This window comes from Mobula birostris, chromosome 30, assembly GCF_030028105.1.
Source record: "Mobula birostris isolate sMobBir1 chromosome 30, sMobBir1.hap1, whole genome shotgun sequence".
Classification (NCBI taxonomy): domain Eukaryota; kingdom Metazoa; phylum Chordata; class Chondrichthyes; order Myliobatiformes; family Myliobatidae; genus Mobula; species Mobula birostris.
Genome location: NC_092399.1, coordinates 35,456,767 through 35,482,775, shown reverse-complemented (window position 1 = coordinate 35,482,775; position 26,009 = coordinate 35,456,767). Strand labels below are relative to the sequence as shown.

General features: G+C 45.0%; 1 protein-coding gene across 3 annotated transcripts in view; it reads right to left on the bottom strand.

Annotated features, from left to right (window-relative positions):
• Positions 1-875: 875 nt before the first annotated feature.
• Positions 876-26,009, bottom strand: part of LOC140190439 (1-phosphatidylinositol 4,5-bisphosphate phosphodiesterase delta-4-like) — a 33,766-nt gene continuing 8,632 nt past the window's right edge. The window contains exons 2-7 of one of the 3 annotated variants that reach the window (XM_072247016.1): positions 23,544-23,707; positions 21,661-21,999; positions 13,252-13,310; positions 4,603-4,732; positions 2,745-3,043; positions 876-1,119 (exon numbers count right to left, since the gene is read on the bottom strand). In XM_072247016.1, coding sequence (XP_072103117.1) covers positions 2,913-3,043; positions 4,603-4,732; positions 13,252-13,310; positions 21,661-21,999; positions 23,544-23,637 — 753 coding nt within the window. In that variant the 5' untranslated portion in view covers positions 23,638-23,707 and the 3' untranslated portion in view covers positions 876-1,119; positions 2,745-2,912. Of the gene's footprint in view, positions 1,120-2,744; positions 3,044-4,602; positions 4,733-13,251; positions 13,311-18,338; positions 18,589-21,660; positions 22,000-23,543; positions 23,708-26,009 lie in introns of those variants that run through there. The other 2 variants (XM_072247018.1, XM_072247017.1) reach the window with 2 other exon arrangements.

Here is a 26,009-nt window from a genome sequence, read left to right as displayed (position 1 = left end):
CTTTTCATATGCGTTGCAGGTCAATAAACCTGACCTCAGTGGTTGGGAAGATATTGGAGACGATTATGGATGTGGTTTCGGGATACTTGGAGGTACATGATAACAAAGGCCAAAATTAACATGCTTTTCTTTGGGGAAAATGGTGCCAGACAAATCTGTTAAAATATTTTGGGGAAATAACAAGCAGAAAAGACAAAGGAGAAGATAGCAGAAAGATTCTGGTAATGAATGGCATATCGTATGAGAAGCGATTGATGGCGCTGGGCTGTTACTTGCTGGAATCTCCAAGAGTGACCGGGGATCTCATTTAAAAAAAACTATCGACTGAGTAAAGACCTTGATAGTGAATGTTGAGAGGATATTTTCTATCATGGGAATCCAGGACTAATGGGCTCGCTCTCAAAGTAGAGGCATGGCCACTTAGTACGGAGGAGAGGTCTGATGGGATTTTTCAGTGCAGTCACTTCTTCCTTGTAATGTGCTGACTGGAACAGTGTCCAGTCCTCAAGCTATGATGTACACAGTGCTCTACACAATTCCAGAATAATCCCTTCTCCATTTTCATCTCCCTATCTCTGTCTCCCCAAAAAGACAAGAACAGGTGGTGACTGTTGTAAAATTATTTTTATTGAACATGTAGAGAGTTTTTCACAATGCTTGCAATCGATCAGTTCCTGACTTGGTGAGTAATCTCTTCTCTGTCCTCTGACCAGTGTTAAACGTGAATAGATGTGGATAATGAAAAGGCCAGGAAGTACATTTGACCAAGACATGCAGCAGCATTGAAAACTCCCTTCTCCCCTGCCCCCCAGAAATAATGTACACCTCCCCCATCTATATATGAATCTCTAGCCCCCCCACTCCCCTTCCCTCTCATCTCCCAATATCTCTTTCACCCTCCCCCTCCTCTTTCTTTCAATTGACCCCAACCCATTCCCACTGTCCCTCTGTCCATCTCCGTCTGGTCAAGGTGGTTCTCTGTTCCAGCTCCTGGTAAGTCAGGAATCCCAGCGGAGGAGATGATGACGACGAGAACTCATTCGATCATGATGTGGGTGAAGAGCAAGGCAGAGGGCAGGAGTTCACCGTTTGCAGACAGATGGTGGATGTGGTGGTATCCTGCGGTTAGAATAGAGTGAGAGAGGAGCCATCACACAGTAACTCAAACACCCAGCATCCCTTGGTTATGAGAAGCGTTGCCTCTCCCCAACATCCCTGTCCACCCACCTCAACTCTCTCTCCCCACTACGTCCATTACCCTTCTCCAATGACTGTCCACACTCCCCCACCACAGCTTCTTTACTCCTTGTCTACTCCCCACGTCTCATTGCTCTCCACCACATCACTCTACATCCTTCCCCAACGGACACACCCAACCATCAGTCTCTCTTCAACACACAAGGCAACACACATCATCAAAGGTCCCCAGCATCCGGGCCGTGCCATCTTCATGCAGCTACCATCGGGCAGGAGGTGTACAAGCCTGAAGTCCCACACCACCAGGTTCAAGAACAGCTACTTCCCTTCAGCCATTCAGTCCTTAACCAACTGGGAAAACCCTAATCACTGTCACAGTAATAGCAACACAGTTACCAGTTTGTATTGAGAACACTGAACAGTTTCCACAATCTTCCTATAATGAGGTGATCAGAACTGAACACAATATTTCAAGTGTGGTCTAACCAGGGTTTTATAGAGCTGCAACATTCCCTCACTGATCTTGAACTCAATCCTCTGACTAATGAAGGCCAACACACCAGATACCTTCTTAACCATCCAAATCAACTTGTGTGGTACATTTGAGGGATCTATGAATGTGCACCCCAGGATCCCTCTGTTTCTCCACACTGCTGAGAATCCTGCCATTAACATGTACCCTAAGATGGCTCTGTTTTCAGTGCTTTTGCAGATCCTGCCAGTTCCTTCTGAGCCTTCTCCCTTCACTGCTTTCTCCCTGTACTTTACTCCTGCCTGAACAGGGACCAAAACATTGTTGAGGATCTCTACCACCCATCCCACAATCTCTCTAACCCACTAGCATCAGGAAGAAAGTACAGACGCACCAGGACTAGGACTGCCAGACTGGATACCAGCTTCTTCCCTCAAACTGAGAGACTACTGAATCCCCTGTCTCCACCGACATTTCAGCTCTAGGACAGTGAACTATTTCCTGTTTACTCCCCAGTTTACTGTTTACTTGTGCTGCACTCGACATGCATGTTGAATCATATTTTATTTACTCATTTGTGTCAATAATTTGGTTTATGTGCCCACAATTTACTAATCGTAAGCCATATATCTTTGGAATTTGAGAGGAAACAAGAGCATCCAGAGGAAATCCATGTGGTCATGGAGAGAATGTACAAAGTCCTTAGAGACAGCAGCGGAAATTGGACCCTGATCTTACAGCTAGTGTTGTGAAGCGTTACGCTAACCACTATGTCACTGTGCAGCAAGCCTCTCTGAATCATTTAAACTAGTAATTAAATGCTACCTCCTCTATCTGAGCCTCTCATACTTTTATAAACATATCAGACCCCCCCCCCAGCCTCCAGCGTCCAGGAAAAAGCACCCAAAGTTCGCCCAACTTCTCTTTATCGTGCATGCCCTCTAATCCAGGCACTGTCCTAGTGAACCCCGTCTGCACCCTCTCTAAAGCCTCCACGTCCTTCCTGTGATGGGTCAGTGTTACTCGATGGGCTGAAGGGACTGTTTCCATTCTGCTCAACGTTTCCTGCTCTTACCTTCACGTGCAGCTTCTTTCAGTTAAGCCAGGGTCCCATCTGGATGTTCTTTGGGTCAAATGTGAGCTTTCTCTGTCGCAGGAACTTTGTCTTCAGGTTCTCACCAGCGAAACCATTGTCACAATTTACTGTGGTACATGTCTATCTCCTGCTCAACATTGAGGGTCACTACAGGCATTGTGGTGGGAGGGCAGGAGGAAGAGGGTGGGGAGGAGAAACAGTGGGAGTGTGAGAGGGAGGACAGAGAGTGGGAGTCGGGGAAGAAGAGGAAGGATGGGCAATGGGATGAAAGTGTGTGTCTGTGTGTCACAGAGAGAGAGACAAAATGAGAAACTATTTTAAAGCTTATTTCATTATCACTACATATCAGCAAGTAATGGGAGTGTTAGTATCTGCGGTTATTACAAGGCACTGAAACGGTTAATGGGGTTACTGTTCTGTGTGGTACCAGACACGTTTGGTTTAGGACAATCTCCTTCAAAGACTCTTTGAAGTCGTAGATACAAACGTATCAGGAACTACATTGGTGTTAGGCAAGGATGGTTGGGGAGAGATGGAGATTGTGCAGGTGAACTGTGGGTGGGTATCCAGGGGATTAGGGCTGATAAGAGTCTGGTTTACAATCAGCGATTGGGGTGTTACTGCCTTACAGAAGCCTCCCTTCCCTGTGAATTGGAGATGGAGAGACGGTGTGAAATGTGGCAGGGTTGGGAGGAGAGTCAGGGACTCAGATGCAACCTCTTACACATTACTGTGTGTGCTTTGTGTGTAATGAGTGTCTGTATGTGTGTATCTCTGTTGGTGTGTGTGTGTGTGTGTGTGTGTGTGTGTGTGTGTGTGTGTGTGTGTGTGTGTGTGTGTGTGTGCGCGAGAGCAGGTGGAGATGGAGTGAGGGAAGGTGGTCCTCAGAGAGAAAGGAATGCTGGGTGAGGTAGTGGGACAGCCAGTTAGGAACGTGACAGCCAGTACTTACACTCAATGCCTTGGCTATGAAGACAAGCAAAATGACTTCTTCACCATCCTCTCCACTTGTGTTAGGGAGCACTGGACTTGCACCTCATCATCCCTCTGTACGTCAACACTCCTGAGGTCTGTGCCATTTACTCTGTAAGTTCTGTCATAATTTGGACTACAAAATGCATTACCTCACACTTGTCTGTCCCCTTAGACAGCAGGATGCGTGAGACGGGAAGGATCGCTGAAAAAGGCTCCAGGAGAGTCCACCCTGAATTTGGTGGATTCATCTGACCTTTAACCCCAGCAATGATCAAGATCAGGGACCAAGGTCAACACCATCCAGGCCACTCCCTGTTCTCAATGCTGTCATCAAGCAGGAGGTAACATTGGTTTTAGGCAAGGACGGTTGGGGAGGGATGGGGAATGTGCAGGTGAACTGTGGGTGGGTATCCAGGGGATTAGGGCTGGTAAGAGTCCCATCCATAACCAGCCACTGGGGGTGTTATTACTTAACAGAAGCCTCCCTTCCCTGTGAGTTGGTGATAGTGGGAAGGTGCGAGGTAGTACATGGTGTGTTTATATGTACTTTGATAATAAATTTACTTTGATTTAATTCACCTATAACTTTACCTTTATATAGCACATACCTGCATTTTCCTCATCAAACTTTGTGGTTATTTCACTGTAATGTTTGACCTTAACAAATGTACACCATAACACCACGTTTCCAAGCAACTGCAAATTCCATCCCAGATCTCCATTTCTAGAACTCACCCAACTATCAAGTTCAGACAGGGTGCTCTGTCATTGTTGGCCCTTTTACTGAGAAACTTTATGGAACAGCTTTTGTATTGACAGAGTGAAGACTTTGAACTTTGATATATTTCCAGTCTCCAATTACCTGAGTCCTGCACCAGTTTATCGAACGTAGTTTTCACGAAGGACACTATCTCATCCAGGAGCTGGTTGCTGGTGGCACCTTCAAACCTGCTGCAATGGATGATCTTGCAGCACGTGAGCAGGCCGGACAGCTTGAAGGAAGAGATAACAGACACACAGGTTAGCCTGCCACAGTTCATTGAGTAACCTTCCATATCAGTAAGACCAAGAAAATGATGGTGGACTTCAGGAATGGGAAATTGAGGGAACACACACCAGTCCTCTCCTTGGTTCAGCAGTGTTTCAAGAAGGTGGAATCCATCATTAAGAACCCCTGCCACACAGTGATCATAAACCTGATTCCCATTCTGAGCAAATCAATGTTGTGGCCAACTGAGTCCCTTATCAAGGTGGACAGTGAGTGTCTGTCTCAGGGGTTTAGCCTGTTAAAAGATCTTCTGAGGCTTCCTCAACTCTCCCATGATCTCCACACACCTCCAGTTCTGGCCAAACATTGAACTACTTCTGGGAATAGTTGAACAGCTGGGAAACAGGCCTTTTGGCCCATCTTGTCCAAGATAGTCCTATCTGTCTCTGTTTGACCTATGGCCCTCGAGATCTCTCCTTTCTATGTATCTATCACAACGCTTTTAAATGATGCTAATGCCCCTTCTCAATCACAATCCTGGTTAGCTCATTCTGAGTACACACATTGCATGAAAAAGATGCCCCTGATGTCCTTTATAAATCTCTCAGCTCTGATCTTAAACCTATGCCCTCTTGTTGCAGCACTCTCTCCTTGGGGGAAAAAACAGTCTTTTTTTTTGTCTACACCACTTATGTTCTTCAACTCTTTCATCCGGTTGTCCCTTAATTTCATACATTCCAGTGAATAAAATCTATTTATACAATCTCTCATTGTGGCTCCGGCCCCTAAGTCTGAGCAGAATACTAGCAAATCTCTTCTGCAAACTTTTCAGCCATCAATTCCTTCATGGAGGTCATTGATGTATGAAGTTTAAAAAAAGTGGTTCCAACACAGATTTCTGTGGAACACCACGAGCCACCGGCAGCCAACCAGAAAGGCTCGCTTTATTTCCACTCTTTGTCTCCTGCCAGTCTGATAAAGATACTGCCTTATCCATGCTAGTATCTTTCTTGTTATACCATGGGCTCTTAACTTGTTACGCAGCCTCATCTCATGTGTGGCACCTTGTTAAAGGTCGTTTGAAAATCCAAATGCAAATCCAAATCCAAATAGTGTGATGCGTGCAGTATAGACGTGTTTTTCGAGCTCCTCATGGCACACCAAACTTTACGAGTTAAAACTGTCTTTTTGAACACTTGACTCTCAATTTTTGTTGCAAGAACTCCATTGTTTGCTTCTCTCTTATGCCACCAAAAAGTGTAACATGAACATGCCCAGTAAAACAGCACGAGGCGGGAAGGAAGCCGCTCGCCCGCTGCCCGATGCTGTAGCTGTTAGCCGGGACCAAGCTAGCAAGAACCCTCCAGGCATGTCGTCAGCCGAAGAGGAAGACGAGCTTCCTCTTATTTGGCAGAAAATATCAAACAAGCTCTTGCAGTCCTTCAACGAGCGGTTTGACAAGTTTGAGCACAGTTTCCAGAGTCTGTTGTCCATCCAGCAATCACTCACTGAGAGACTGTCGAGCACCGAAAATCAGACCGCCGGCCACGAGCAGCGAATCCACGCCGTGGAAACTTCAGTCGCTGAGCTGCAGCAAGAAAATAAAGGCTGTGGGCCAAACTTTCAGATCTGCAAGGGAGATCCAGATGCAATAGCATAAAGATTGTTGGCGTCCCAGAAGGCGAGGAGAAAGGGAGGCTGACTGAATTGGTCACTAACCTGATCCCCAATCTGCTGGGGGATAACAACTTCACCAAGCCGGTCGTTATCGATAGAGCGCACCGCACACAACAGCCTAAACCACCGAAAGGCTCAAGGCCCCGCACAATCATTGCACGAGTGCATTTCGCACAGGACAAAGAAAAGATTCTGCGGCTCGGGAGGTAACTCTCGATGGATTACAGAGGTCATCGAATCTTAATCTTCTCCGATTACACTGCGGAGGTTATGGAGCAATGGCGGAGTTTCCGTGAGGTGCTGCAACTGCTGAGGGAGAAGGAGGTCCGACATTTGCTACGTTTCCCGGCCAGGCGCCATGTTCATCACCAAGGGCAAGTAAAAGTACTCAGCATCCCGGATGAAGCCAAGACTTTTGTAGACCAAAAACTTTGAAAGGCTATTTTTCACAACATAAATGAAGAGAGTCTAAACGTGCTGTGAGCAGACTTTAATCATGGTAGTTCTTTTTTCTATCCTCAATTTGTTCTTTATTATGTGTGCCAATGAGGGACTGTTAGTTGGGGGTGTTTTTCTCCGCTTTTGTTCGGTGGTCCCAGATTAGGATGAGGGCAACTCTGCTTCATTTGGGGAAGCAATAGGTGGGGGTTTTGTTCACAAATTTGTTAATTGTTCATGTTATTTTTTGTTGGTTTTTGCTGGCTGCCAGACTGAATGCTAAGTTTGTGTTTCATTACAATGCAAAAGGTACCACAAATGAATAATACTCTTGACTAAATGTCCTTGGTCTCTTGGAATGTGCGCGGTTTCGGTCACCCAATAAAGCGAGGTAAAGTTGTCGCACATTTGAAATCATTGAAATCTGACATTATATTCTTACAAGAAACTCACGTTAAAGCCACTCAGTACTGGAAACTCAAGGCTAATTGGATTTTACAGGTCTATCAGGCACCTTTTACATACAAAGCCAGAGGCGTTGTCATTCTCTTCCGTAAGACTGCCTTTTCGTTTTCACTCATCCACAATTGATCCAAATGGCAGGTTTATAATTTTAACTTGGCATATCAATTTACTTCCCATTACACTGGTAAACGTTTACGGGCCGAACTCGGACGATCCAGCTTTTTTCCGTAAGGTGTTTGACTTGATCCCAGATAACGATTCCAGCCACATATTGATCGGGGGTGACTTTAATAGCTACCTGGACCCGTATTTAGATAGGTTCTCCTCTGCCCCCCCACCCAATATTCTTGCTGTGCAAACTCTTAACAATTTGATGAAGTCGAAGAAGGTGGTGGATATTTGGAGACTACAACACCCATCTGACCGTGATTATTCTTTTTATTCCCATGTACACAGATCATATACACGGATGGATTCTTTTTTAGTCGACTCCAGATTAATCTCTAATATTGACCACACCAAATATCACAGCATAATAATATCTGACCATAGTCCTGTCAATCTCAATCTTCAATTGTCCCTCCCTATAACTGGCGCTTTAATCCCTTTTTGCTCAAGGATCAGGCATTTAAAGAATACATTACGACACACATCTCGCAGTTCCTTCAGACCAACAACAATGGCGAGGTCAATTACTCAACACTGTGGGAAACACTTAAGGTGTATATCAGAGGACAAATTATTTCTTATGAAACAATTCTGAAAAGGGCTAAACGAGGTCGATTGGAAGAGATTGAGGAAGAATTACTAGCGACTGAACAGGCTTACAAAAACTCTTTGCTCCAATCAGATTATAATAATATTCTCAAATTAAAATACGAATACAACTCCATTCTAGGGGAACAAATTGGCAACATACTACTTAAACTTAAACAGCGAGGCTTTGAGTTTGGTGACAAACCACAGAAGTTATTGGCAAGGCAGTTAAAAGGAGAACAAGCAAAACGAGCCATTTACAAAATAAAATCCAAATCTGGCCTGATGCTTACAGACTTAAAGGATATTAGCAAACAATTTAGTGAGTTCTATTCAGAAATTTACACCTCTAGATCAACAGCTACACAGGAAGATTTTGAGATGTTTTTTGATCCGCTTCACTTCCCACAGTTAGATGCAGCTTTCAGGGAGAATTTGGATTTGGATTTTTTGTTCTCTGAGTTACAGGATGCCATCACAGTATTTCCCACCGACAAGGCAGCTGGACCGGACGGGTTCGGGCCAGAGTTCTACAAAGCCTTCCGAGATATCCTTACACCGACTTTGCTCAGAATGGTTCGGGATACCTTTAAAAACAAGAGGCTCCCACCCTCTCTCAGTGAAGCAAATATCTGTGTTTTATTAAAAAAAGATAAAGATGAAACGGACCCTGGAAGCTATAGGCTAAGTTATGATCTGAAAATAATTACAAAAGTGTTAGCAAATCGGCTCGGTAAGCATATAGCAAATATCATTCACCCGGACCAAACGGGATTCATCCCGGGCAGGTACTCCTTCTGTAATATCCGCAAAATTCTCAATATTTTGTATGCCGATTATGGGAAAGATAGAGCTGCTATACTGTTTCTAGATGCCCACAAGGCATTCGATATGATAGAGTGGCCCTATCTAATTGCAACACTCAAGAAGTTTGGATTCAGCGACACTTTTATAAAATGGGTCAAAATATTATATACTAATCCAAAATCCTTCATTCTCACAAATAGGGATAAGTCCAATCCGTTCTCTCTGCAATGTGGTGTTCGCCAAGGGGACCCATTGTCCCCACTGCTGTTTAACATAGCGCTAGAACTCCTGGCAATTGGCATTAGGGGCCACACACACATTAAAGGTATCAAGTTGGGCAATATTGAGACCCGCGTGACTCTGTACGCGGAGGACTTCCTTGTCTGTCTAGCTGACCCAGCGGTCTCTATTCCCATCCTACTAGAACATATAAATTCCTTCGGGAGTATTTCTGTCTATACCATAAATGGGGGAAAGAACGAATTCATGCCCTTAGTGGATTAATTTACTGAAGACTCCCTGAGAAAGTTGCCTTTTAGAGTAGAGAAAGACTGTTTCACCTACTTGGGGATTAAACTGACTAAGAACCCAAAGCATCTTTTCAAATTTAATTTTATAGAATCATTAGAAAAACCCAGAACAAATATCATGTCCTGGAGGACACTGCTCTTATCCATGATTGGACGGGTAAATATGATTAAAATAGTGAGCCTACCCAGGTTTCTATATCTTTTTCAAAACCTGCCTATATATTTAAGTGCATCCTTTTTCAAGAAACTTGACTCTATCATATTGCCCTTTGTGTGGGGCTACAAATCACACAGGATATCCAAGGGTCACCTACACAAACCTCTTAAGAAGGGCGGTCTTGGTCTGCCAAATTTCAAACATTACTACTGGGCAGCTAACTCCAGGGCTCTTACATACTGGAAATGTGCAGGTGCTGAGACCCAAGAAAAACCTTTATGGCCAGAGCTGGAAGTCTCTGTTGTTAAATATTCTTCACTTCCCGCTCTCCTGCTTTCCACTTATGCTTCAACAGACAAGCTAATCCAACAAAAGTTTACCTTAAAGAATTCTTTACGAATACTAAACCAGATAAAAGTGGTTTACCAAACTCCCGGTGTTTCCACACACGCTCCCATTTGTCAAAATCATTCATTCAAGCCTGGATAATTAGACGGGGTGTTTGCAGTCTGGAGAGAGAGGGGTATCAAAACTTTCTTAGATCTGTACATCGACGGCCAGTTTGCATCATTCACACAATTAAGCCCTAAGCTTAACTTTCCAAATTCACATTTTTTTTGCTATCTCCGAGCCAGGCACTACGTTCAGGAAAAGTGCCCACACTTCGAGCCTACTTCCACCACCCATCCCTTTCTTGAAAACCTCTTGCTCCCTCCAGACTCCAAACAGTTAATATCAAAATTTGTGAGTTGCTTTACTCCTTAGGTTTCTACAGATTTTATTAGGGAAGCCTGGGCCAGGGACTTGAACTCAGAGATATCAGCGGAATTTTGGGAGGAGGCAATGTCCCGGGTTCACTGTGGTTCTATTAATTCACGCTACAGGTTAATCCAGTACAATGTGATGCATAGATTGCATTATTCAAAAACAAAACTGAATCGCATCTTCCCATCTGTGTCCCCTGAATGCGATAAGTGCCACTCTGCTGAGGGCTCACTAGCACATCTTTTCTGGTTTTGCCCTACGTTATACAACTTTTGGACTGCAATTTTTGAGTGGCTGTCAAAAGTCTGTTCGAGAGACATTCAGCCCAATCACGAGCTCGCCATCTTTGGATGCTCTGCAGAGGCTCTTGAGTTGCTGCACGACATGCAGATTACTCTGCATCTCGGAATGGTGGTGGCTAAGAAACTTATTCTTCTGACCTGGAAGTCTAATACTCCACCCACCTTCGCACACTGGCTCAGGCAGATGTTGTCTATTATACAAATGGAAAGACTGCGTCTGCACAAACCCAGTACACAGAATACATTTGAGAGAATATGGGGACCCTTACTGGCTCATGTCATCTTACCTCACATACATCGTGACCTTGACCCGTCTAGTCTCATGAGCGGGTGTGGTGCCTAACCGGATTCTTTATTCATTTTGCTTTACATTGCTTCCGTGATGTCACTATTGTGTCAACTCTTTCTCTGAAAGTTTATTTAGGTAATCTTGGAAATAGTCTGGCAGCCTTTCTGTTTTGTGTTTTTTTTCAGTCTTGGTTTGTTTTGTCTGTGCTCCACTTGGAGCTGTATTTCCTTTGTATTGTTTTGAATGTCTTTAATTTATTTTGTCTTTGTAAAACTGAAAATTGTAAATAAAGTATTTAAAAAAAAGAAAATCCAAATGCACAACCATCAACTGATTTTCCTTTGTCAAACCTGCTTGTTGCTTCTTCAAAGAATTCCAGCAGTTTTGTCAGGCAAGATTTTCCCTTGTGGAAACCATGCTGACTTTTATCATGTGTCGCCAAGTGACCTGAAACCACATCCCCAACAGTCAACGCCAACATCTTCACAACCTCTGAGGTCAGACTAAATGGCCTACAACTTCCTTACTTCTTCCTTTCTCCATTCTTGAAGAGTTGAGTGATGTTTGCAAATTTCCAGTCTTCTGGAAAATCTTAAAAGCATTAGAATCTGCATCTTCACTTCGCCTCATGGTGGTGTAGCAGTTCATGCAATCACTTTGCAGCATCAGATCTAAGGTCAGAGTTCAATTTTTGCTGCTGTTTGTCAGGAGTTAACGTGTAGAAGGGCCTGTTTCTGTGGTGCATGTTGCTAGGAACACGGTGTGTAATCAAAGGCTTCTGCAAATTCATACAGATGTACAGTGGAGAATTTTCCAGCTTGTTGCATTGCTGACGGCTATGGAGCAGCCATTACCCAGGATCAGAAAAAACTGCAGAAAGTTGTAAACTCAGCCAGCTCTGTCACAGGCACTAGCCTCCCCAGCATCGAGTACATCTTCAGGTGAAAAATCGGTGACAGTCGCCTCGTTAACCAGTTGCCAAACCCTCACCGTCAGTTCCAAACACACCTTCCAACTGAAAGGAAAACCGAATCTACAACAGTAGGTCTGCATGGAGCAGTGTCAGCTTACTGTAAAGGCAGAATTATTTATAACTTCCATGACGTCCTTGAGGCCTCCATTTGTATTTCACATTTAAATGTGTCCTAAATGTCGCTAATGTACCTGCCTCTACTCAACCACACAACCCCTGGAAGGGCGTTCTGACATGCTCCCCACTCCCCAAATACACATTCCTCCAGTCATCTGAGAGTTCTGTCCATCACATTTATGCACTGGGAAAAGTCTCAGGTTGTGGACTCTGTCTCTGCCTCTTATCAGGGGTCTCAGAACAGATCACTGTGGAACATCACTGGTCACCGACTTACAGGCAGTTTACAATCCAACGACAACCAGCTTCTGCATTCTTTGAGCAATTCAACTGAGAATCCAGAAAGCCAAGTTTCCTTGGATCCCAGGCCTCCTGACTTTCTGAGTTGACCATGGGGAATCTTATCAAACCTTACTGAACTCCATAAAGACTTAGCAATGGCACAGAGTTATTGAGTCACACCACACAGAAACAGGCCCTTCGATCCAATGGTCCATGCTGACCAAGACTGCAATCTAATCTACTCCCATTTGTCATCGTTTGGTCCATATCTCCCTTAAACTTCTCTGTCTGTGTAGCTGTACGAGTGGTTAATGTACTGTACTTACTTTAAACACTTCCTTTGTCAGCTCGTTCCATATACAGACCACTCTCCAGTTGAAAGTTATGCCCTTTGTATATATATTAAATCTCTGCCCCATCACCTTAAACCTATGTCCTTGAGTTCTTGATTTCCCAACCTTCAAGAAAAGACTGTGTACATTTACTGTAACTATGCTTCTCATGATTTTATACACCTCTCCAGGATCACCCTTCAGCTTCCTGTCTTCTAAGGAAAAAAGTCCCAGCCTGTCCAACCTATAACTCAGACGTTTGAGTCCTAAGAACATCTGTGTAAATCTCCTCTGCGTTCTGTGCAACTTAATTTCATTATTTCCGCAGCAGGGTGACCAAGACTGGTGACCACAATAGCCCGTGTGCAAACTCAGCAAGGGTGAAACATAACGTCAGAACCTTTGTACTGAGTGAGTTACTGATGAATACCAGCAGGCCAAATGCCTCCTGTCTACCCCTGACTTCACTTTGGGACCAGTAACAGTTTCTTCCCCAGTACTGAGAGACTTCTGAACACTCTGCTACCACACAGTGCACACTATTTATGACAGCGTCAGCAGCATTATACTGCTGTATGTTTAACAATATATTGTATATGCACTTTATGTCATCTGCAGAATTGGCACCAGTACCTGACGTAGGCCTTGACTCTGTTGGGACCCTCCAGCTGATATCTGACCATGTAGCAGTTCTGAGAAAAAGAAATGTGGTTTTGATTCAGTGGCTTCGTCATGACTGGGTAAACCTTGTTGTGTTCTTGGTTGAAAATGTTCCCTCCCGGTGACATCAGGATGAAGGGAAAGACATCCTCGGTCATGACGAAATCACGCTTCACAAACAACAAAAACAGTATTTATCCACACAGGATTCAAGATGATGGTTTCTTTAGATTAGTTTTATCTTTCACAAGGATATCGAAATACAGAAATATGCGGTGAAATGTGTTATTTTCAGTCGATGACCAGCATTATCCGAGAATGTGCCGAGGGCAGCCCACAAGTTTCGCCATGCTTCTGGCATGAACATAGCAAGATCACAACTCACTAACCCTAACCCACCTGTGTTTGGAATGTGGGAGGAAACCAGAACTCCCGGAGGAAATGTACGCAGTCACAGGGAGAAGGTACAGATTCCTTATAGAAAACGGTGGGATTTGAACCCCGATGGGTGATCGCTGGTGCTGATTGCTACCATGACTGCTTATTTATGATAAGGTCGTGATAAGAATGGGTTGAAACTTTTATGACTGACCTTCAGTCTACAGGATTTGAGGGGATTAAAAGTGTTTTCCAGTTGATATAGGAAGAGAATTCAGTCATTTGGTCCATCAAATCTGCTACAATCTTCAATTATGGCTGATTTATTATTCCCTCTCAACTCCATTCTCCCTCCTTCTCCCTGTAATCTTTGTATTTTGGATATTCTTGTACCTCTGGCCCTGCTAAATACCAACACCCTGTTTTGTGTGCAATTCTGATTGCCCCGTTACAGGGAGGATGTGGAGGCTTTAGGGAGTGGCTGAGGTTTAAGCCGGAGAATTCCAGGTGTTTGGTATTAAAGAAAAGTAGACTCATGGAAAAGTTCCATTTCTCCTTGGATGGTATTGCTATCCCATTCACCTCTGAAAAACCAGCCAAGAGTCTCTGACTGCAGCCTTAGAGATGCGGCTGCCGTCCAAACTCAAACACTGGGATACAATCCCATCCAATCCCAAACAGTGGGATACAGTCCCATCCAAACCCAAACAGTGAGATACATAGAACATACAACATAGAATAGTACAGCACAGTGCAGGCCTTTCGGCCCACAATGTTGTGCCGACCCTCAAACCCCGCCTCCCATATAAGCCCCCACCTTAAATTCCTCCATACACCTATCTAGTAGTCTTACATTTCACTAGTGTATCTGCCCCCACCACTGACTCAGGCAGTGCATTCCACGCACCAACCACTCTCTGAGTAAAAAACCTTCCTCTAAAATCCCCCTTGAACTTCCCACCCCTTACCTTAAAGCCATGTCCTCTTGCATTGAGCAGTGGTGCCTTGGGGAAGAGGCGCTGGCTATCCACTCTATCTAGACCTCTTATTATCTTGTACACCTCTATCATGTCTCCTCTCATCCTCCTTCTCTCCAAAGAGTAAAGCCCTAGCTCCCTGAATCTCTGATCATAATGCATACTCTGTAAACCAGGCAGCATCCTGGTAAATCTCCTCTGGACCCTTTCCAACACTTCAACATCCTTCCTATAGTGAGGTGACCAGAACAGGACACAGTACTCCAAGTGTGGCCTAACCAGAGTTTTATGGAGCTGCATCATTGCATCGCGACTCTTAAACTCTATCCCTAGACTTATGAAAGCTAACACCCCAAAAGCTTTCTTTGCTACCCTATCTTCCTGTGAGGGAACTTTCAGGGATCTGTGGACATGTACCCCGAGATCCCTCTGCTCCTCCACACTACCAAGTGTCCTGCCATTTACTTTGTACTCTGCCTTGGAGTTTGTCCTTCCAAAGTGTACCACCTCACACTTCTCCGGGTTGAACACCATCTGCCACTTCTCAGCCCAGTTCTGCAACCTATCAATGTCTCTCTGCAATCTTTCACAATCCTCTACGCTATCTACAACACCACCAAACTTTGTGTCATCTGCAAACTTCTACCCCGACATACAGGTCATTAATAAAAATCAGGAAAAGTAGAGGTCCCAGAACAGATTCTTGTGGGACACCATTAGTCACAATCCTCCAATCTGAATGTACTCCCTCCACCACCACCCTCTGCCTTCTGCAGGCAAGCCAATTCTGAATCCACCTGGCCAAACTTCCCTAGATCCCATGCCTTCTGACTTTCTGAATAAGTCTACGGTGTAGAACCTTGTTAAATGCCTTACTAAAATCCATATAGATCACATCCACTGCACTACCCTCATCTATATGCCTGGTCACCTCCTCAAAGAACTCTATCAGGCTTGTTAGACATGATTTGCCCTTCAGAAAGCCATGCTATGTCCTCTTGCATTGAGCAGTGGTGCCTTGGGGAAGATACATTCTATCTCTAAAAATCTTTTCCAACAGCTTTCCCAACACAGACGTAAAGCTCACTGGTCTATAATTTCCAGGACTATCCCCACTACCTTTTTTGAACAAGGGGACAACATTCGCCTCCCTCCAATCATCCGGTACCGTTCCCGTGGACAACGAGGACATAAAGATCCTAGCCAGAGGCTCGGCAACCGCTTCCCTTGCTACTTGGAGCTGCCTGGGGAATATTCCGTCAGGCCTCGGGGACTTATCCGTCCTAATGTATTTTAACAACTCCAACACCTCCTCTCCCTTAATACTAACATGCTCCAGAGCATCAACCTCACTCATATTGTCCTCACCATCATCAAGTTCCCTCTCATTGGTGAATACTGAAGAGAAGTATTCATTGAGGACCTCGCTCACTTCCACAGCCTCCAGGCACATCATCCCACCTTTATCTCTAATTGTTCCTACCTTCACTCCTGTCATCCTTTTTTTCTGCACATAATTGAAGAATGCCTTGGGGTTTTCCTTTACCCTAGTCGCCAAGGCCTTCTCATGCCCCCTTCTTGCTCTTATCAGCCCCTTCTTAAGCTCTTTTCTTGCTTCCCTATATTCCTCAATAGACCCATCTGATCTTTGCTTCATAAACCTCATATATGCTGGCTTCTTCCACCTGACTAGATTTTCCACCTTACTTGTCATCCATGGTTCCTTCACCCTACCATTCTTTATCCTTCTCACCGGAACAAATTTATCCCTAACATCCTGCAAGAGATCTCTAAACATCGACCATATGTCCATAGTTCATTTCCCTGCAAAAACATCATCATAATTCACACCCGCAAGTTCTGGCCTTATAATTTGCCCTTCCCCAATTAAAAATTTTCCTGTCCTCCCTGATGTGAAAAAGACTAAGGAGCTGGTGGTAGACCTGAGGAGAGCTAAGGTACCAGTGACTCCTGTTTCCATCCAGGGGGTCAGTGTGGACATGGTGAAGGATTATAAATACCTGGGGATACGAATTGACAATAAACTGGACTGGTCTAAGAACACGAGGCTGTCTATAAGAAGGGTCAGAGCTGTCTCTATTTCCTAAGGAGACAGGTCCTTTAACATCTGCCAGATGATGCTGAGGATGTTCTATGAGTCAGTGCTATCATGTTTACTGTTGTGTGCTGGGGCAGCAAGCTGAGAGTAGCAGACACCAACAGAATCAACAAACTCATTCGTAAGGCCAGTGATGTTGTTGGGAGGGAACTGGACACTCTCACGCTGGTGTCTGAAAAGAGGATGCTGTCTAAGTTGCATGCCATCTTGGTTAATGTCTCCCATCCACTACATAATGTACTGGGTGGGCACAGGAGTACATTCAGCCAGAGACTCATTCCTCCGAGATGCAGCACAGAGCGTTATAGGAAGTCATTCCTGCCCGTGACCATCAAACTTTACAACTCCTCCCTTGGAGGGTCAGACAACGTGACCCGATAGGCTGGTCCTGGACTTATTTCATAATTTACATATTACTATTTAACTTCTTTATTACTATTTCTCTATTACTATTCTATTACTATTTATTATTTCCATGACTATTACTATTTACTAATAGAAGTATTACTATTACTATTTATATTTATGGTGCAACTGTAATGAAAATCAATTTCCTCCGGGATAAATAAAGTATGACTATGACTATGACTATGACTATGATTCTATCCTTTTCCATGATAATGCTAAAGGCCAGGGAGCAGTGGTCACTGTCCCCCAGATGGTCACCCACTGAGAGATCTGTGACCTGACCCGGTTCATTATTAGATCTAGTATGGCATTCCCCCTGGTCGGCCTGTCCACATACTGTGACAGGAATCCGTCCTGGACCCACTTAACAAACTCTGCCCCATCTAAACCCTTGGAACTAATCAGGTGCCAATCAATATTAGGGAAGTTAAAATCACTCATGATAACAACCCTGTTATTTTTGCTCTTTTCCAAAATCTGCCTCCCAATCTGCTCCTCTGTATCTCTGCTGCTACCAGGGGGTCTATGGAATACCCCCAACAGAGTAACTGCTCCCTTCCTGTTCCACCCATACTGACTCAAAAGAGGATCCTGCTACATTACCCACCCTTTCTGTAGCTGTAATAGTATCCTTGACCTGTAATGCCACCCCTCCTCCCCTTTTTCCGCCCTCTCTATCCCTTTTAAAGCACTGAAATCTAAGAATATTGAGAATCCATTCCTGCCCTATTGCTAGCCAAGTCTCTGTAATGGCCACTACATCATAATTCCATGTATGTATCCAAGCTCTCAGTTCATCACCTTTGTTCCTGATGCTTCTTGCACTGAGGTACACATATTTCAGCTCTTTTACTTTAGTGTCTTTACACCGTTTATTCTGCTTCTCTTTCCTCAAAGCCTCTCTGTATGTTAGATCTGGCTTTACTCCATGCACTTCTTTCACTGCTCTATCGCTCTGGGTCCCATCCCCCTTGCAAATTATTTTAAACCCTCCCGAACCATGCTAGCAAACCTACCTGCAAGGATAGTGCTCCCCCACGAGTTCAGGTGCAACCCATCCAATCTGTGCAGGTCCCACCTTCCCTAGAAGAGATCCCAATGATCCGAAAATCTAAAACCCTGCCCCCTGCACCAACTCCTCAGCCATGCATTCAATTGCCATCTCCTCCAATTCTTACCATCACTGTCACGTAGCACTGGCAGCAATCCTGAGAACGCCACTCTTGAGCTCCTGTTCTTCAGCCTTCTGCCTAGTTCCCGAAACTCACACTTCAGGACCTCATCCCCCTTCCTGCCTATGTCGTTGGTCCCAACATGTATCACGACTTCTGGTTGCTTTCCCTTTCGTACCAGGATGTCGTGCACCCGGTCAGAGACATCCCGGACTCTGGCACCCGGGAGGCAACAAACCATGCGGGTGTCCTTCTCACATCCACAAAATCTCCTGTCTGCTCCCCTGACTATAGAGTCTCCAATGACGACAGCTCTCCTCTTCTCCGTCCCACCCTTCTGCACCACTAAGTCAGTCTCAGTGCCAGAAGCCCTGCCACCGTGCCTCACACCTGTTCGGTCGTCCCCGTCAACAGTATCCAGGACGGTAAACTTATTATTCAAGGGAATGGCTACAGGGGTGCTCTGCACTACCTGTCTGCTCACCTTCACTTTCCCCCCTCTGACTGTCACCCAATGAACTGCTTCCGACAGCCTAGGTGTGACTACCTCCCTGTAGCCATTCGGTCCCATCCACATCCAAACAGTGGGATAGAACATAGAATATAGAACATAGAATAGTACAGCACAGTACAGGCCCTTCAGCCCACAATGTTGTGTCGACCCTCAAACCCTGCCTCCCATATAAGCCCCCACTTTAAATTCCTCCATATACCTGTGTAGTAGTCTCTTAAACTTCACTAGTGTATCTGCCTCTACCACTGACTCAGGCAGTGCATTCCACGCACCAACCACTCTCTGAATAAAAAACCTTCCTCTAATATCCCCCTTGAACTTCCCACCCCTTACATTAAAGCCATGTCCTCTTGCATTGAGCGGTGGTACCCTGGGGAAGAGGCGCTGGCTATCCACTCTATCTATTCCTCTTATTATCTTGTACACCTCTATCATGTCTTCTCTCATCCTCCTTCTCTCCAAAGAGTAAAGCCCTAGCTCCCTTAATCTAACAATGTCTCTTGCAATCTTTGACAATCCTCTACACTATCTACAACACCACCAAACTTTGTGTCGTCCGCAAACTTGCCAACCCACCCTTCTACCCCCACATCCAGGTCGTTAATAAAAATCACAAAAAGTAGAAGTCCCAGAACAGATCCTTGTGGGACACCACTAGTCACAATCCTCCAATCTGAATGTACTCCCTCCACCACCACCCTCTGCCTTCTGTAGGCAAGCCAATTCTGAATCCACCTGGCCAAACTTCCCTGGATCCCACGCCTACCAACTTTCTGAATAAGCCTACCGTGTGGAACCTTGTCAAATGCCTTACTAAAATCCATATAGACCACATCCACTGCACTACCCTCATCTATATACCTATTCACCTCCTCAAAGAGCTCTATCAGGCTTGTTAGACACGATCTACTCTTCACAAAGCCATGCTGACTGTCCCTGATCAGACCATGATTCTCTAAATGAACATAGATCCTATCTCTAAGAATCTTTTCCAACAGCTTTTCCACCACAGACGTAAGACTCATTGGTCTATAATTACCCAGACGATCCCTACTACCTTTTTTGAACAAGGGGACAACATTCACCTCCCTCCAATCCTCCGGTACCATTCCCGTGGACAATGAGGACATAAAGATCCTAGCCAGAGGCTCAGCAATCTCTTCTCTCGTCTCGTGGAGCAGCCTGGGGAATATTCCGTCAGGCCCCGGGGACTTATCTGTCCTAATGTATTTTAACAACTCCAACACCTCCTCTCCCTTAATATCAACATGCTCCAGAACATCAACCTCACTCATATTGTCCTCACCATCATCAAGTTCCCCCTCATTGGTGAATACCGAAGAGAAGTATTCATTGAGGACCTCACTCACTTCCACAGCTTCCAGGCACATCATCTCACTTTTATCTCTAATCGGTCCTACCTTCACTCCTGTCATCCTTTTTTTCTTCACATAATTGAAGAATGCCTTGGGGTTTTCCTTTACCCTTCTTGCCAAGGCCTTCTCATGCCCCCTTCTTGCTCTTCTCAGCCCCTTCTTAAGCTCCTTTCTTGCTTCCCTATATTCCTCAATATACCCATCTGATCCTTGCTTCCTAAACCTCATGCATGCTGCCTTCTTCCTCCTGACTAGATTTTCCACCTCACTTGTCACCCATGGTTCCTTCACCCTACCATTCTTTATCTTCCTCACCGGGACAAATTTATTCCTAACATCCTGCAAGAGATCTTAAATTCGACCACGTGTCCATAGTGCATTTCCCTGCAAAACATCATCCCAATTCACACCCGCAAGTTCTAGCCTTTTTCCTGTGCTCTCTGATTCTATCCTTTTCCATGATAATTATAAAGGCCAGGGAGCAGTGGTCACTGTCCCCCAGATGCTCACCCACTGAGAGATCTGTGACCTGACCCAGTTCATTATCTAGTATGGCATTCCACCTGGTCGGCCTGTCCACATACTGTGACAGGAATCCGTCCTGGACACACTTAACAGACTCTGCCACATCTAACCCCTTGGAACTAATCAGGTCCCAATCAATATTAGGGAAGTTAAAATCACCCATGATAACAACCCTGTTATTTTTGCTCTTTTCCAAAACCTGCCTCCCAATCTGCTCCTCTGTATCCCTGCTGCTACCAGAGAATACCCCCAATAGAATACCCCCAATAGAGTAACTGCTCCCTTCCTGTTCCTGACTTCCACCTATATTGACTCAAAAGAGGATCCTGCTACGTTACCCACCCTTTCTGTAGCTGTAATAGTATCCCTGACCAGTAATGCCACCCCTCCTCCCCTTTTTCCGCCCTCCCTATCCCTTTTAAAGCACTGAAATCCAGGAATATTGAGAATCCATTCCTGCCCTGGTGCCAGCCAAGTCTCTGTAATGGCCAGTACATCATAATTCCATGTATGTATCCAAGCTCTCAGTTCATCACCTTTGATCCTGATGCTTCTTGCATTGAGGTACACACATTTCAGCCCTTCTACCTTACCGTCTTTACACCGTTTATTCTGCTTCTCTTTCCTCAAAGCCTCTCTATATGTTAGTTCTGGCTTTACTCCATGCACTTCTTTCACTGCTCTATCGCTCTGGGTCCCATCCCCCTTGCAAATTATTTTAAACCCTCCCGAACCATGCTAGCAAACCTACCTGCAAGGATAGTGCTCCCCCTCGAGTTCAGGTGCAACCCATCCAATCTGTACACGTCCCACCTTCCCCAGAAGAGATCCCAATGATCTAAAAATCTAAGACCCTGCTCCCTGCACCAACTCCTCAGCCATGCATTCAACTGCCATCTCCTCCAATTCTTACCATCACTGTCACGTAGCACTGGATATGGTCCCATCCAAACCCAAGCGGTGGGATACGGTCCCATCCAAACCCAAACAGTGGGATAGGGTCCCATCCAAACCCAAACAGTGGGATACAGTCCCATCCAAACCTTCTCTCTCCATTCCTTTCTGGTATAGTACTTCTTCAGATTATTAAGGCCATTAATCCAGTCCTGAGCTTCCTTGGCACTGTTGGCCACCAGGTCCAAGTTCTTTTTCCTTCCTTTAAAGATGATGCTGAAGTTGTAATCACTGCGATTCTCCAAGGTCACCTCTGAATGGTGATCTGCCCTCACCTCCTCGATGTCATAAATCGAGACTGAAGGGGGTCGGGTGGGTCGGGGTGGGTTTGAGGTAGAACAGCAGCAGAGATCAGAATGAGATATTCAGATTCAGATTAATAAACACAAGAGATTCTGTAGTTGCTGGAAACATACAGTCTACTCAAAGACCACCCTCATCCCAGACATGCATGCATCTCCCCTCTCCCATCAAAATAAACAAGACTGAAAACACGAACCACCAGGCTCAAGGACAGCTTCTATCCCACGGACACAGTTCAGCTTGCCTTACTATAGGAAGCTTTGGAGAGGGAGCAGAGATTTACCCGGATGCTGCCTAGACCAGAGAGCATGTCTATGAAGACAGGTTGAGCAAACCATGGATGAAGTGAGTAAAGTTGATATTACCAAGAAGAAGGTACTTGGGAAACTGAAAGGTCTGAGGTAGGTAAGTTCATTGAACCAGGAGAGACGAAAGAGTCAGTGGATGTTATTTACTTGGATTTTCTTGAGTCATTTGACAAGGTGCTGAACATGAAGCTGTTTAAGAAGCTACGAGCCCACAAGCATAGACAGGAGATTGTCTGAGTAGTGTGAGATTGGGGAAAAAGGAGGCCTGTTCTGGTTGGCTGCCAGTGATCAGTGTTGTTCCACAGGGGACAGAATTGGAACTGTTCCTTTTCGCATTGAATGTCAATGATTTGGATGATGTAGCAGATGGTTTTGTGGCCAAGTTTGCAGACAATAATGCAAAGATAGGCAGAGGGGCTGGTAGAACTGAGGAAGCAGAGAGTCTGCAGAAAGAGTTAGACAGATGAGGAGAAGGGCAAAGAAGTGGCAGATGGAATATTGGGTAGGGACTGGTATGCTCATTCACTTTAGTTTAAGGAGTAAAGGCACAGGCTATTTTGTGAACAGGAAAAAAATGCAAAGTCCAATTTACTGTAGAGTGATCAAGAAAACAAAGTTTCACACTACATCTCGTTACGTGTGACAGTAAAAAAAATATTAAATAGTGAGAGGAAACTGAAGCTCCCAGGGCAAACACATGCGTTCACAGGGAGAACGTGCAAACTCCACACAGACAGCACAGAGATCAATGGGCATCTCTCTCGCGTAGCAGTTACCAGGATGCTATTACAGCTCGGAGCGTCGGAGTTCAGATTTCAATTCTGACGCTGTCTGTAATGGGTTTACACATACTCCCTGTGATCAAGTGGGTTCCCTCTGGGTGGTGCACTTTCCTCCACGGTCCAAAGTCGTACCGGTTAGTTGGTGAATTAGTCATTGTAAATTGTCCAGTCATTGGGCTATTGTAAAATAGGTGGGTGTTGGGACTGAAAGGCCTCTACTGTGCTGTATCTCAAAATAAAATAAAATAAATTGTATTTTCTTTATTCTGCTGCTTTTGTCCAGATCACAGCTTCCTTGGGGCAGCAAATCTACTGGTTTCAACATGGTGTGGTACGATGAATCAAGGTCTAATCACTGGCATTGTGGCCCCTTGGACAAATACGTTTCTCAACTTTCTTTAAGTGCACTTCCTATCCCACCATCTCTCCAAGTCTCGCACAACACTCACAGGTTTGGTTCCTGGCCCACTTGCAGATCTTTTTTGAGCTGTACCAACTGTCTGATATTCCTTCTGCAGCTTGTACAAGCGGAATCTCATCCATGAGGGAGACCTGACCTTCAGCAGATGACTCCCCCTGCGTATGGCTCTAATACCTTCATCCACGAACAAGTCTTGTGAGGAAAACAGAGAGGACACATCAGTCAGAGAGTTGCTGGAAGGGAAGTGGAGGGTGTGAGGGTAATGAAGGGGCAGAGGGAGGGAGGGTGTAATTGGATGGGAAAGTGGAGAGTGAAGTAGGGGTAAATGGTTGGGAGTTAGGAAGCCAGGGAACAGGTGCCTAGGGCAGGGAAAGGATGTTAATGTGCAGGAAAGGGCATGAAATTACCAGAAATGAGAACAAACACTAAACCACAGTACAGGCCTTTTGGTGGAGAATGTTATGCTAAAAGTTTAATTCACTCTAATAACTATTGAGATTTCACTCCCAGATGAACTAGAGGCACTATTATGGACTCCCACAGCCTCTGATGACCCATGATTTCAGTCTTTGAGACTGACGTGAAAGCATCCTTCAGGAAGGTGAACCCAGGGAAATCAACCAGTCCAGACAGTGTACTTGACCAAATACTAAAGATCTGTGCGAATCAGCTGGCTGGTACTTACTGTTATCTTTAACCTTTCGCTGTGTCAGTCTAAGGTACCCACCTGCTTCAAGAAGGGATGGGTCGAACTGGTGTCCAAGAAGAACGAGGTAACCTGATTCAATGATTATCATTCAGTAGACCATACTTCATCTGGTGTTGGAACATATCAATTCCTGCCTGAGGTGTGACTTGCATCCACTCCAGTCTGCCCACCATCACAACAGGTCACAGCAGATGCTGTTTCATTGGCTCTTCACTCAGCCTGAGAACATCTGGACTGGGAAGATGCACACAGCAGGATGCTCTTCATTGACTACAGCTCAGTGTTCAACACTATCATTGCATCAAAACTAATCAATAAATTCCAACACCTCCTGTGTAAATGGGTCCACAATTTCCTCACTAATAGACCCCAGTCAGTTCAGAATGGCAACAGCATCCCTTCCACAATCGCCATCAGCACAGGTGCACCACGAGGCAGTGTGCTTCATCCCCTGCTTTACTCGCTTTATACTTATGACTGTGAGGCCAAGGATCACTCCAATGCTGTATTCCAGTTTGCTGACAACACCGCTGTTGTTGTCTGAATCAAAACTGGTGGGAAATCAATTTACAGGGAGATTGAAAATCTAGATGAATGGTGCCATAACAACAACTTCTCATTCAACGTCAGCAAAACCAAAGAGCTCTATATGTACAAAACATTAAGTTTCCCTTTCGGAAACCCAGATTCCAAATAAAGATGCTTTCACAATAACAGTTTTTAACTAATTAACAGTTCTAAAGTTTCAGTCTTTTGGGTATCTCTCTATTTCTTTCAGGGTAGCGCCTCTGGACCTATGGAGTGACATTGGGTTTCGTAGCTGTCTTGTTTGCTACAACATTCTCGGTTTCCAGTGTCACCTTGCTGTCAGTGACATGGTCATCACTGAGAGGTAAGTCCGGTGACTGTAATGTGCCCGTCTTGTTGGATGCAATCGACTCAGGTGTGCTCTTGGCTGGCGTGACAGACTGGAACAGTCCCTGTGAGTGATATTGTGAGGAACTTCCTGCTTGACTGCTCAATTTCCATCTGCAGATAGGCTTGTGACAAGTCAATCTCTGACAACCTCTTCCCGCCTGCCAAAGATGCAAAAATGTCTTCTATTTGTGGCAGGGGATACTGCACAGTACGCAACACAGGGTTGATGCTCACCTTGAAATCCCCACATGGTGAACAGTTGCCATTGTCTGTTGATGTCACACTGAGAGCTTTGATTGAGTACCAGTCTAGATGGATTTTTCTCAACCATTCACATCCAGAAAGCGCTGGCCATCCAATTTTCAATACATAAAGCTCTAACTGCTGTGTTTGGCCTCCACAGACTACCTTCACTTTTAGTTTGTCTTGCGGGACACTTTTTCGCCTGTGTAGGTCTTCAGCATCACTGAGGTCTTCTCTAAAGGCATCTTAGAAAGCAGTTAGTTGTAGTCAGACTCTGGTATCAGTCTTCACTCTGGAAGACACTAGCAGTATGCCTGGTGTGGTGTGTGAAGGAAGAGAAGTGGGTGCAGTTACTATTACAAGAGAGAAGGTGCTCAAAAAGTTAAAAAACCTGAAGGTGCACAAGTCACACAGCCCAGATGAACTGCACCCTGGGGTTCTGAAAGAGGTAGCATTAGGGATTGTGGTGACATTAGGAATGATCTTTCAAAAATCATTGGACTCCGGCATGGTGCCAGAGAACTGGAAAATTCCAAATGTCACTCCACACTTTAAGAAAGGAGGAAGTCAGCAGACAGGAAATTATAGACCCGTGAGTCTGACGTCAGTGGTTGGGAAGATGTT